Genomic DNA, 14,645 nt, shown 5'->3' on the forward strand with positions numbered 1-14,645 from the left:
ATAGCTAAAAGGCCAGCCTTCCCAGGCTGAAGCCAGCCTGGGAAGATAAATGTGAGAAACTATCTCCAATTAATCAGCAACAAGTTGAACTCGAAGTATGGCTTAAGTGGTAGAGTGCCATGAACAAGGAAATAGAAAGATTGAAGCCCTGAAATCAAACTCCTCTACCATTTATGAAAAAAAAAGCTAAGACCAAGACAGAAAAGCTCTTATAATTTTATATTTTATTTATGTTATCATGTAAGAAATGAAAGATCACCTAGTAATTATTAAATTTTAAAAATGCAGTCACCTTCTTTAAGTTGAAGACACATAAGCCATGTGTTTTCCAACTAACCATAAAGAACAGGGAGAAATAAATATTTATGAACATCTCTAAGATGCTTAGGAATGTTGTACATATGATATAAAGGAAGCTTATATATAAAAATACGAATGTTTCTGAAGGAATTGAGTGAAATTCTAAATGTATAAAAGCACCTATCAAGTTTAGTGATTATTAAGATAGTAATACTCATTAGTTTAATTTTAAAATTTGATGCAATTAAAATAAACATGCCAATGGAACTTTGTTTTCATAAATAGAGAACATTATATGTAAGAGAAAGGGCTGGGTGTCAGTAGCTCATCTCTGTAATCTTAGCTACTTAAGAGTCTGAACTGTATGAATGTTGGTTTGAAGACAGCCCAGAAAGAAAAGTCTGTGAGATTCTTATCTCCAAGTAAGTGAAGCTGTCACTCAAATCGTAGAGCAAAATACTCTTTGCAACATCGTTTACCGTACCCAAGATAGGGAATCAACCTATGCCCTAGTGGACGAATGGATCAAGGCAACGCAGAACATGTAATCAATGGAATTATATGCTTGTTTCACACAAAAAAATCTATATTGTACCATTTGTAAGGGAATGGAAATAATTGGAAAAAAATTATAGTAAGCTAAGTAAGCCAGACCCAAAGAAACATAGGTTGCATGCTTTCCCTCATTTGTTGGTAAATAGAATGTGCCTATAAATCTACAAGTAAGTTCAAGTTAACACAGTGGATGGTAAAACACACACACACACACACACACACGAACACACACAAATCACTGGAACATGATCTCTACACATTTACATAGTGAGACCAAAGGAGGATATTCAAAACAATGAATCATAAAGTCTCAATAGCTATGTGCATATGATCATAAAATAATATTTTATGAAATGAACTCCAAGAAATGAAAACAAGAGGTTTGTTGTTGCCGCTGCTCTTTTGGTTGTCTTTCCTTTTGTCTTGTTTGTTAGTTTAGTTGTCTTGGAAAGTGTAAGAGGGTGCACAGAAAACATGGGAAGAAGGGAGAACAAATACAGCAGTAGTACTTACTAGACACTAATGTAGAAATTGTGGGTGGAGATGTGAATAAATACCTCAAAGAAAGAGGGAGAGCAGGGGAAGGGTAATATGGTTCAAAAAATTTACTAATTATTTGACTTACATTTATGTAACTGTCATCTCTCTGTATAACACCTATTCAGTAACAATAAAATATATTTAAGGAAAGAAAAAAAAGGAAGGGAGGGAGAAAGGAAGGAAGGAAGGAAGGAAGGAAGGAAGGAAGGAAGGAAGGAAGGAAGGAAGGAAGGAAGGAAAGAAAACTCAGAGACAATGCCCAGGTATTTCCTTCAAACCCCAGGACCAGAATGAATAGATAGACAGACAGACAGACAGACAGACAGATAGATAGATAGATAGATAGATAGATAGATAGATAGATAGATAGATAGATAGATAGATAGGATAGATAGGAGAAAAAATGACAAGGGTTGGTTTTGGGGTGAATTGGAAACATCAAAATTGACTATACCTGACAGGGAAAAGTAATATTATAAGTAGCCACAATTCTTGCAAAAATACCCATCATTTAATTGTTTTCTATATTTTTTCATGGAGAAACAAATTCTTACCAAAATATGTGTAGTTTAGAAAGTCATAGATGAAGTAAGACATTTCAGGGGTGGGAGGGGGGAGCCTGATAACTCCATTACTAGAAAAAATGAGATGTATGACAAAGAACTGGAAGAGAACTGAAGTTTAAATGGCCCCATTACAATTGGTAGGAGATGTTCCCCCCACCCACAGAACAATTTGATAGGAGAAAGTGATTGATTTGTTCTGTTTCTCGATCTTAGATCTTTCTCCTCTTTCTCAATATTTTCAAATTTGAAATCCAACTACAGCATGAGGGAAAAGAAGAGACAGGCCAGGGATCTACAATAAAGTAAATCCAAGGTCAGATCTAATTATGTAGATAATACAAAACTTTGAGGACTGTAGTCTTATTTAGTTACACAGAACACTGCCTCAGTTTTTTTTATTTTTAGTATAAATATAACCTTTTTCAACTTCACACACACACACACACAGACACGCACACACACACACACATACACCATATCATTATCATACCACATAATACTATACCACCCATATCACATGCAAACAGTGAAATAACACTTCAATATGGTCTAATAAAATATAAAACTAATCAAATAAGTTTCTCAATCATGTTTTTTATTATCTTTAAGTATTTGTTCAATCAGTTTCTATTTGACAAAGCAGTTCACTAATACAATGTAGTTGGATAAATGTCACCTCTTTCAACATTCTCATCCATCCATCCCTTTCTTATCCCTTACCTCACTCTTCTTAATTTTGTAGGATCCATATTGGATTCTTCTGCATTCTCCCCTTCTCTTCTTCATGTATCTATATGTATCCCCTTGATTCTAACCCATTTCTTTCAAGTGCCTCCTTTCTCCTTTTAATTTTGTTGAACTTTGACTTTGTAAGGAATTAAATTATATGATCTCCCTTGATCTCTCTTTTTTTAAAAATTTGTACCAGTACAGGGGATTGAGTTCACCATTGTGTTTAGTGTTTTCACTTAAGTCTGGTATTCTGCCTCTTCCTACATTCTGCTGGTTAATTGGGCATAAGAGCCTCATGGACTTTTCTGCCTCATGTGGCCTCCAATCAAGATACTTACATTTTCTGCCCCCTAGGACTCTAGGAATACAGGTATGGGCCATCAGAACTGTCTCTTACTTTGTTAGAAATGAATTTCTAAACATGAAAATTTAATTAAATAAATTTAGTAACTTCTACTTTCATTTTGGGTGAAGGGTAATCATTATTTTTAGTTGACATGTATTGAGAGGTATTCATTACTTTAATGTTGTTTTTTTTTAGATTTAGTCTTACCTTAGGACTTGTTTCATAGTCCAAAAGAGGTTCAGCAGTTTTTGAAATGACACCATTGTGTGGATTCAAAGCAAAATAGGCAGTGGCATTAGTTGAAGAATTTAATATTAAAAACTGTGAACAAACACATATGATTAATATATTATTGAAAAAGCATGAGGTTTGAACTGTTGGATTTGATGCAATGGTTTGGCAAAGTTATACCAAAATTAATTTTGTGAAGACAATGCCCATAAATAAAAACTAAGCTTACTTTGAGTTTTATACTTCAGCAACAACTTGAACATTCTTTCACTTTTTAGCTGTCTGGAATTTTTTTTTAAAAAAAATTTATACTTAAATACTACAGCATTTTTTGTAAATGGCTGTGATTGGTGCCCCATAGTTAATTTACTTTTTATTGTTGTAGTCACAGCTTTTTCCAATATAAAAAGTCATTCCCTCCTGCATACTCAAGAAGTGTATCTAAAAAGGTACATGCAATGAATTATTTGGAAGAAATCATTTGATCTCATCTCTGTATCATTTTCTTGCATGGTAAAAGCAAAATAATGTGTAGACATTACCATATACCTATTCTTATCACCCATGCTTACACAAAGCTCAGGTTCAAGACAAATATTCTAGAATTCGAAAAGATTTTCATAGAGAAAATAAATTATAAAAATTACATCCAGACTGGCTCAAAGAAAAACTTTTAAAGTCTGGTAGATGTGATATCCAATTCCATTTTTAGAAAGACACAAGGACCATTTGGATGGGCACATTAACTTAATAATATTTGTTGTTAAGTGAACAATCAGAGTTGGTTAATGTTAGACTTTTTAAATTTACTAAACATTCTTATAGAAAAAATCTCCCTTTGTTTCTTCATTGCTGCAATCTAGATTTATTAAAAATTAGCATACTCCTTGTCTTGGTTTCTGTTTTGCACATTTTTCTAGTGATCTTTACAATAAAATTGTAACACTAATTTTCACTAATTATAATTGGAATTTATGAAGATACCACAAATGCACATACAAACATGTACCCCACACCTCACACACATCACCCCCATATTCTGACCTTAACACTGCCTGGAAGATATACATGCTCACAATGGAACATTATAGCCTGATGAGCAAAGAACCTTGTGTTCCATCCTCATTGTAAAACTTTCATGAGCCAAAAATATAACCAAGTGTGATGATCAATGTCTCATTATAATCAGCTCAGCAGAAAATTTATATATAAATTAAATTCTCCAAAGAGATTCTTCCCCCAACTTTAGTTTCAACTATATTCCCAAGTCATATTTATAAGCCAGTTGTTGAAAAAAAAAGCATGAACACCCAGAACAAAACAAAAACAAAAAAAAACATTTTATTCTTATTTAATGGAGAATTTGAATTAGTCACTGAATTTGTGGTAGAATATTCCAAGATATTAATATGATTTATCATATATAATCAAGAAAACCAAATTCTTCCTTACAAAGCTAATTTGATTATAGGTCATGTTACACCATAAAATATTCTGAGAAAACAGTCTTGACTAAATTATTTAAAATGACTTCCTTACCCTCTCTTAAGCTACAATTATTTTGCCATCTATTATTTTTAGTTTTCTGTTCTTTACAAATATTGCTGAAACCAGAAATAAGAAGATCTAAAATATGATTTAAGCAAATTATGTATATAACAAAGGAAATATGTCTGACTGGGTCCATTGAAAGGTCATTCTAGTACTGTGTACAAATATCATCAGATGAATATCCAAAAAGTTTCCACTCTAATTTTTTGAATGGCTTTCAGACAATTTTTGCTTGAGTTTTCATTTTTGCTTCTAAACCATATCATCTTTTTAATTATATTTTTGGAAGTCAGGGAAACACCACTTGCTATTGGTCACTTTACCACTTGCGCCATGTTTCCAGCCCAACATTTTTGCTGGTTGTTTTTAGAGATGGAGTCTCATGGAGTTTTCTGCCTAGGCTGGACTTGATCTATGATGGCCAGAACACAACCATTTAAGTAGCTAGGATTAAAGGTATGAGCCCCTGTTACCCACAAAGACATATCATTTTTATAATGTTACTATATCAATATGTTTGTATTTATTTTCTCATTTCTATACACATCTGAAGAGGACTACTTTTTGTTTTAGTAAAGATTTGTTTTTAATAAAACAGAGAGAAATATATAGTAGAAAATGTGGAAGCGTATATAGTAGACAGAAACAAATGAGAGAAATATCTCCTGCTATGTATGTACTGGAAATATGGAATGAAGCCTAAAAGTGATGGTTCATACCAGAGTTCTTAATATTTATGAGTTGGGAAAATACACATGCTTGTGTCAATCTTGCACTTCATTACTCTTAATCAGTGGTTTTGGGTAGGTAAGATGGGTGAAGCTCATTGAAAGCACAGGTAACCTATAGGATTTCCCTTTGCAAGATGTGTCTTTTATTCTTCTGGTCTTTAACCATCCAGAAAGTACTCTCAGATTTTAGCTTGCCTCTCCTGTATCTCCTAAAAGGTTATTTTAAACACCTGAGAAAGTGATCTTTGATTGTTCAAAACTGAGCACTCTATTTTCTAGATCAAATTTGGAAAATGTAAATAACTGATCATTAAAACTTACTTCAACTTCCTGTCCTAGATCTGGATCTCTTGAAAGAATCATGTATATAAAAGTTGATGCAGGAACATTTTCAGGAACAGACACTGAAATACCTATAGAATAATATAAATCATGAAAAATAATTTTGCATATGTTATAAGAGTTTTCACTTCAAGTAATTTTCTTAATGATAGTTGTTTCAGAAAAATCTACAGCTCTTTATCCACATTAATATTCATTTATCTTACAACTTCAGATAGTTTTGTGTATCCTGAAACCACATCAAGCAAGCACACAGTGTTTACTTTCCAATATTCATATTTTTTACATTGAATTTGGTCATGTTTCTCAGGTTGGCCTCAAACCCATGAATTCAAATGGTCCAATCTTATGCTTGCGTGGTATTGCAAACAGGCAGCATAAAACTACCTTCTTAACAACATATCTACATTTTAAAAGTCAACATAACTCAAGCTCATCTGTAAATTTAAATTTGGGATACTTATGTGAAATAGGAGATGATTCTCCAATGCCTAGTACAACAAGGTGATCATTAAGATATTTAACTTGATTCCCCTTATATTAGAATATTGATGTTTTTCTTCTTTTCACAACAAAAATGTACAAAATATAGATCATAGGCAGGAAAATCAGGAAGAATGCTGTTTGAATTAGAAAGGTGCTTGAATTCTTGCCCTGTAAGTAGTCTTAACTATAATATATGAAAAAAAAGACATTTTCACTTTTAGAATGGTTCTAAAGAACTAAATAAAATCTTCTAACACACAATTTGAAAATGCTCAATAAATACTCCTTTTTTTGCACCAAGTGTTGGTCTTTTTCTTACTGTAATTTCTTTTCTCACCCTGAAAACAAATGGCATAGATGTACACACAAGTATACTACTGGCAGTTTCTTCACTGGTAGCTTCCTGTGTTGGGTGATTCCATAAACAGTACTCTTTTTTTTTCTAAAAGAATATTATTCCTAGGAGTCATTGGCTCATGTCTATAATCTTAGTCACTCACACGGCTGAGATTTGAGGATCATGATTCAAAGCCAGCCCAGACTGAAAAGTCCATTTGACTCTTACCTCTAATTAAACATGAAAAAATCCAGAAATGGAGTTGTGGTTCATGTCATAAAGCCCTAGCCTTGAACAAAATGAAGCTTACAGACAGTGCCTAGAACCTGAGTTCTAGCCCCAGGGATATCTCTCTCTCTCTCTCTCTCTCTCTCTCTCTCTCTCTCTCTCTCTCTCTCTCTCTCTCTCACACACACACACACACACACACATATTTTGCTCACTATTCCTTGAGTCTGGACATTGAGTCTAGTAAATATTGTGTAATCTGGAAGGGATAGTGCTACAATTTATTTAAATTTTATTTTTACCTTTAATTAGTTGTGCAAAGAAGTTGCCATTCAACAAAGTAATCCCCGATGAATAGAATGCATCTTGATCAATTTCACCCTTTCATCATTCTCCTCATCTTTCACAACCCCGTTATTTCCCTCAACTTTCTCAATGACATAGAATATACATTTAATTTTATGACTATTTTCCTTTCTTTCCTTCTTCATCTACTCACCTCCGTTTGATCCCACCATCTACTTTCAAGTACCTGATTACTGGCAATTATTTTGTTGGATTATGAGTGCTACAACATTTACAACATTAGCACATTCAACTCTACTATTAATAAATAATTCTAATCCTCCATTAATACATGAAGATTTACAAACCTAAACCAAAAATATACTTGATAAATATACAGCATGGCATTGTTTCTGTGTGAAATTTAACTATGACTAATGACATTAGAAAGTTATAACTGTATATTTCTATTTAAAAACTTTAATATGAGAATCCAAAAATATCATAATCAATATTGCTAATCATATATTCATCCAACTACTTACCTCATCTGACACCTCAGCATGTTTTTGTGTTTTCTCCTAGGAGTATGTTCAGGCTTACAAAATGCGACAGAACTTTCCTAATTCTACACTACCCATCAGAAACTATCACTTCATTCATATTTTTAAACAATTTCTAATGTTGTTATGGTACAGTTTTTGTGTGAATGAGACTCTTTTATCCATACAGTTATCCTTTGTTTCAAATGTGTTTAAGCACATTCTCTAGGTTAGAGATTTTCTGTGGTTAATACAACAGCTAAGTAACTAAACATAGTCAGTGAACTGAAGTTTGTGTTAAATCAGCAGCTTGGAAATTGAGTCATTCTTCTTTATGGGGTAAATTGAGTGATCCCTTCCAGAGTCAGCCTATAGTTAATTGAAAGTGATACCAAGAACTCAGTCCCCACGATGAATGGAAAGGCATCCTGATCTTGACAGTGTCTGAACAGAATACGTGAGTCCAGCCAAGTCTATGGTAGAGATCAGGTCATAATGACCTCCTTAAGACCCATGTGTATCTTTTTTAAAGCTTACTATAATTTGAGGAGATTCAAAGACTATTACACATAACATCACATTGTTTCACAGTGATCCAAAAGATGGTATCTTTTCAGGCATGAAATCTGAAAGCTAGTCCACCGTGGCTCACATATTATACTTTGTCTTTCCTAAGGATAGCTTAGGAAAACTGGAGCCTTTTCTGTGAATTTCTATTTTAGATGAAATTTTATTATGTATTTCAGTAAGCATGTTTTTGTTTAATGTAGGAAATGTGTGTGTGTAATTCAGAACTTTGGGGCTTCAGAAAAGTTGATGATTTAAAGATCAAAGGCTGATAATGCCTTTCTTAAGGAAAGGGAAGATAGCTGCCAAAGACAGGCAATTGGTAGGCAGAGGGCATTTTAATGTTGACTGCTCCATTTGTGCTCAGCTTTTCTGTCTTCTTTTCCGTTAGTTAGAGGATTTCTCTTAATAGAAGTAGGAGAAGAAGGAAACAGTCAAACAGAAAAGGGAGGAATGTAGAGGGTTTTAATGTGACAGATAAATAAGCATTTGATGTTAGAAATAAACAGTGTGACAAGAACGGAAAGACTAAAAATTGGAATAGATACAATTGCTGAGCTTCAGTTGACCCAACTAAAATTAAATCAAACTAGTCTGTTTCTGGGATCCAGTTATGAGTAAGGCCTCAGTATTACATCCAAATGTTCAAAAGATTGTACTTTTAAGAGGTCATCATGGAAAAGAGAAGCACATCTAAAGGTTAGGTTAAAGGCCAATACATGAGGTTGTAATTTGCATGACACAAAGAAGACAGCATATTTAATTACATTACATATAAAGCTGTAAAATCCCAATTAATAAACTATGAATGTTTTATGCTATGAATGAAGAGAAGAAATAAAACTCAATTTGTGAAATCATAATTTACAACAAACTTCTAAACCATATTGAAGAGTGCCTCTATATATTATCTTGTCTATAAGAATTGATATATAATTGAAAGCATATTATAAACAAGTACTTGAGAACATAACACACAGCGATTAATTATGGGCCTAATTGAAATTCAGAAATTTTAGCTTAAGAAAGATTAAAATTAAGAGTATGGAATGTTTATATATGATGTCAGTTAAGAATAGTTTCAAAGCACACAAAACCCCAAATAATTCTATGAACATAATATATACTACATGTATTTATGATGATGATGATCAATATCACATCATCACTCACAAAATCAAGCAAACTGCATTTGTAGTATGAATTATATGGCATCTCATGGATATTAATTTAAGAAATAATATTTTTGGTTAAGTAGATATCAAATTGTCAAATACATATCAACTATTTAATATATTTCTATTTTTAGAAGTTTTGTTTATTTCTAACATTATGTTATTACAAATTTTGCAAAATATTTTGATTGTGTTATATTTTGGTTGACTGCTAGCCTTGAGTAAAAAGGAGCCAGGGACAGTGCTCAGGCCCTGAGTTCAAACCCCAGGACTGGAAAAAACAAAATGTTAAAAATGCTTTAAAATGTTAATTGTTCATACCATAGACAATGATACATTTCCCCATTATTTATATGTTGATTAAGAGATAGTACTCTTCACATATTTGTTAACATAAGTAACAATATATTATGTATATTTTATACATAAATTTAGAATATTGTTATCATTACTTCTATCCTCTACCTGCCAATCAACTTGAACTATATTAACTATTGTAGTTCCTTGTTAGGAGCATTAATGGCCCGTGATTTTGTTCAGGATTTTTCCCCTCTATTACTAACTTGAACAGTATATAATTTCTGATGGATTTTCAGTATAATTGACTTAGAAATATACCTGCTCCTGTTGAAAAACTTGTATCACAGATAATTGGATCATTCACATTTTCCACAAAAACTGTAAACATATATGTGCTGGTATTATTTCCGTCATCTCTGGCTTCAATTGCCAAAGAGTAGAATTTGGAGTTATTAGGGTTGTCAAGACTCAAAGGCTGAAGAAGAGTGATTATGCCTGTGACTGTTGAAAAACAATAAATTTATTAAACTGAAATAATTAATATTGATGTTTTCATTCATTTAATGAGACATTTTCCATAGTTGTGTTTAGTAATTATATATACTAAGTAAAATTATCTGCTAGAAAACTTCTTCTTAATTTATGCTTTCATTTAAAAATATTTTATATTAATTATTATTTCAGAATGTTGCTTCCTCCAACTCCTTAATTATCATGTATTTGTTTACCAAACATAGTTAGCATTGCAATTTTTAATAAAATTAATTATCAGTATTTTTGATGTGAAAAACATCCTAATAATTCATTGACACTGTCTTCTACCTTAATCTTGTAACATATAAAAAAGAGCTCAAGGTCAAACTAAGAACAATTTGCAAAGAATAAAGGGACTCCTCATCTTTAATACTGGCATATTATATTTCCTTTCCAGATTTTTTTTTCCTTTTTACTCTAGAATGATCTATTTTGACCTCATATAAGATATATTCATCAATCCCATAACCCTTTATTCTCACTGAAAATGTTGTTGTCTAATTTCTTCTCCCATTTTCATTTGTATTTTGATACATAAATAGCCAACTACCCTTAGGAATCAGCTACATACTCAACTTTTGAAGCTCAGTACAATGGCTTTGTAATATTTCAATTTTAGTGATCAAACAATGTTTTCCAAAAATTATCTTTTTTTATGTGGCTCTGGTTTTGCTGGGCCATGGAGGAGATTCTTGGCCAAGTGAGAAGGTGAAAAAGTAACAGTAGCCATTTTGTGACTTACATATATTTTGGTTGGCCCATTGTATGTCCATTGACCTGAAGTAGTTGTTGAACCTGAAATGCCCTCACTTGCACCTAGATCTTTTCACTTTTGTGATTTCTAGAATAGGTCTATGTTCTCAGTGCTGTGAATAAAGCCTCCAATTTCTTCAGGATATCAACACCACAAGGGCCAGAGGCTTAACTAACAGGATCTCAGCCCCTGCTAGTGAGACCTAGAATGTGTTTCTTTATTTCAGTCTTTCCTAATCTTTCCGCTCTGTAACTAGTTTCTCTTTTTGAGTTCTTGCCTTGCAGACTTCAAACCCAATCATCAAAGACAGCAGTCTTTCAGACAGTACATAACCAGCAACCACTGTGTGCGCCTTGTGCTTCAGCTTTCCTGGCCGACCACTCAACAGATAAAACTTGGTACTGAAATATCTTTCAATGGAAATATTTCCAACTAGCAATCCAGTCCACATTGATACAAACCTATTCATTATCAAATAATTCAATATCAAATTAAATTATCCAGAAAGCATCTCAATTTCTTCAGATGAAATTGAGGATCTAGTTGGGACTCATGTACCTCTCAGTTTACAAGGGTTTTGCAGAAGCATTTGTGCTAATTTCTCTAAAGGATTATGGCTAGTGATAAAAGCAAGTTTTGTTTTTGTCATCCATTATTTCACAAGAACGTCATTTGGACAAGAAAATAGCAATTAAAAATGCCACAAGTTTTGGGTATGTTTCCTTCTCCATAGTTAATTTTGAAAGTGATATTTTACCAGCTGAAGTTCTAAAGGAAGTCAGAGATTAGATAGTGAATATTTAAACAAAGTAGGCTAACAGTATTTCTATAAAACTCACCAGGATCCAAAGCAAACATTCCCTGCTGTGCTTTAAAGGAATAAGTGATGCTACTATCTTCATCTCGATCTGTTGCTTTTACTTTTCCTATAATTTCTCCAACACGTTTATTTTCAGTCACATTAATAGAATCCAAAGGAAATGGCCTAAAGAAAAAAAAATAGTCATGAATAACTGTTGAAGATGCAAACTTGCCAATTCTTACATATATAATTGCCACATTATGATAACCTGAAATGATTTTTTTTATTTACCATGATGTCACTTCTTGTCAAGCTATTCAAATGTTGAGAAAATGTTGAGAAACATGAAAGGCACAATGGAATAATGTGCTTCTGTTATTCTAGATATCTAATTTATGTAAATGCTGACCACTCAACCTGTTTGATGAAATGCTGCCCAAAGTCATAATTTACTAGAACAAGCTATCAAAAAAGCTGATTGCTTACATCCTATATAAAAATCCTTCTATAGAGGCATACAGAGAGAGAAAGTAACATTCAATAGAACCTTTATGAAACTGAATCTCTTTTCCAGCCTTTTGTTCACTGTCAAACACATACAAATAGCCTACCATATGCTGTGAGAGCTTACCCACATATGACTAAATCTTAGCTCCTGCTCTACTAGATCTCACCACTAATAGGAAATTAGCTACAATGCTGTGCAATAGATACCATACCTCGGGGATGATTATTTTTGGGTCTAGGAAAGGCTTCCACAAAGTCTTCAGAGGAATGCACAGCCCAAAAAGAAGAGAGGTGAGTTGGGGATGCTATTCTTGTGGGGTAGCCTTCTTTACCATTACAATCTAATGTGGTTCCTTCTCAGTGTGGTTCTGCCTTTACATCATAATTTAAGGTAACTCATAATATTTACAATCTTGACTACTTATGTCATTTTCTTCTCTATTTCATTGTTTTATTTTTTATCTTCTAGGTGGGAAAAATTAAGGGATAATATTTTGGAGAGTTGGGTACTGATTATAATATTTATTACTGAATTCTATTAAGTAAGAAGAACTAAGAAGTTCATGGTTAAATCACAGAATCACCAACATATTATGACTACAAATGATGAGACTTCTATATCAAACATAGTTGGACCAAAAGGCAACTATTCATATAAAAAAGATCTAATCTGAGCTCCAAACTTGCAATTATACATATAATAAAACAAAATGTATTTTAAAATTTGGTAAATTAATGTCTTAGTAATCTGTAAAAATCAACCTTGGTAAAATAAGGAAAATAAATGAATATTATTATTTTATTTGTCTCTTCACCAGTCTAAGATGTATTTGATTACTTTTAGATTCAATTGTAACAGTATATTTGGGAACTACATTTGAATCCTACTATGTTGGAAAGTATCTGTTTTGCATTCAGAGCCTGTAGATATATTTGAAACTTTAATTTATACATCTGGAATATGAAAATAAAATAATTAAAAATTTAAACTCTGTTTAATGTCAAATTTGTGTTTAAAATTTATGAAGTTATTGAAAATAATGTAATAGCTTTGAAAAATCCCTCAGGAAAGAAAAACAAAAGGAAAAAGACACATCAAAATATTTTCACCACATAGCATGTTGTTGACTTGTAAATTTTCCTTTCAGTATTTCTGACGAATATTTGGCTTTTGATCAACACATTCATTAATTATGGATCATCATATATTTTTAACAGAACACCATAATATTTTTCTATGTAGTTACTTAGTCTTTATTATCATTAGTTGAAATATACATGAAAAAATTAAATTTCATCATTCTCCTATGGGTAAATTTTGAAGTAAATTAAATATGCTTACTCAAATTGAGGTTTCTCATCATTTATGTCTTTAATCTTGATAATAAGTGTCCCTTGACAGAACAGACCTTTGGTATCTGTTGCTCTCAGTGCAAGCTGGAAAGTCTGGAAAAGAATTTTCAGAAACTTTATAATATACCATTTGGTAATTGCTAATGCATATATGTTGCTACTCTAGCTACAATGGTTCTTTTTTGTCCAGTTAGATATAGCTTTTTAAAATTTTTCTTCCAGGCAGTTAAAATAAATATAAGTACATTCTTGATTAGTTGAGTGAGCAGTAAATTTCAAAATGGCATCATTTTACATGCCATTAAACTTCACTGGGAGATCTGTGTAGCTTGGTTGTATACCTAAATATTGATACAATTAAACAAAATTGTGAACAAAATATAGATTCAATAGTAAACCAAAATATAATACATTAAAACTGTTGAAAAAGCAGGCTGTTTGATGCTAACCCGAGTACTTAGAAACATGAACACCAGCTATTCTACGAAATTAAGTACAGCATGTATTTCTGAAGAACTGAAAATGTCTTCAGATCTTCAATACATTGCTTGCCAGCTTGTCACCCCTCAAAAGTCATATGACACAATAGACAACTATCTCTTTGAAAACAAAACTGAAACCCATCAAAGTTGTAAGAGATTCACTATAAAACTTCTCTGGCAAAAATAATCCTGTAATGTACAGAAATCCATGTTAAATTAATGGCTATCAACAAATGTACTATATTACTTTCGTTTGGTTGGTATAAAAACGTAGCTGGTTATATGCATATGAGAAAGATTATCTGGGATGTAAAGTTTGGTTGAAAATTTGAGTAAAGATGATGAAGGTGAGAGGCAGAGAAACATCAGAGTTATAGACCTGAACTGTATAAATACATG

At 32.4% G+C, this 14,645-nt stretch overlaps 1 protein-coding gene across 1 annotated transcript in view; it reads right to left on the reverse strand.

Annotated features, from left to right (window-relative positions):
* Positions 1-14,645, reverse strand: part of LOC125345342 (cadherin-related family member 3-like) — an 84,806-nt gene that overhangs the window by 47,327 nt on the left and 22,834 nt on the right. Inside the window, exons 6-9 of the mRNA XM_048337563.1 lie at positions 13,754-13,857; positions 11,942-12,087; positions 10,133-10,315; positions 5,874-5,965 (exon numbers count right to left, since the gene is read on the reverse strand). Coding sequence (XP_048193520.1) covers positions 5,874-5,965; positions 10,133-10,315; positions 11,942-12,087; positions 13,754-13,857 — 525 coding nt within the window. The remainder of the gene's footprint in view (positions 1-5,873; positions 5,966-10,132; positions 10,316-11,941; positions 12,088-13,753; positions 13,858-14,645) is intronic.

The sequence above is a fragment of the Perognathus longimembris genome, chromosome 2 (assembly GCF_023159225.1).
Source record: "Perognathus longimembris pacificus isolate PPM17 chromosome 2, ASM2315922v1, whole genome shotgun sequence".
Classification (NCBI taxonomy): Eukaryota; Metazoa; Chordata; class Mammalia; order Rodentia; family Heteromyidae; genus Perognathus; species Perognathus longimembris.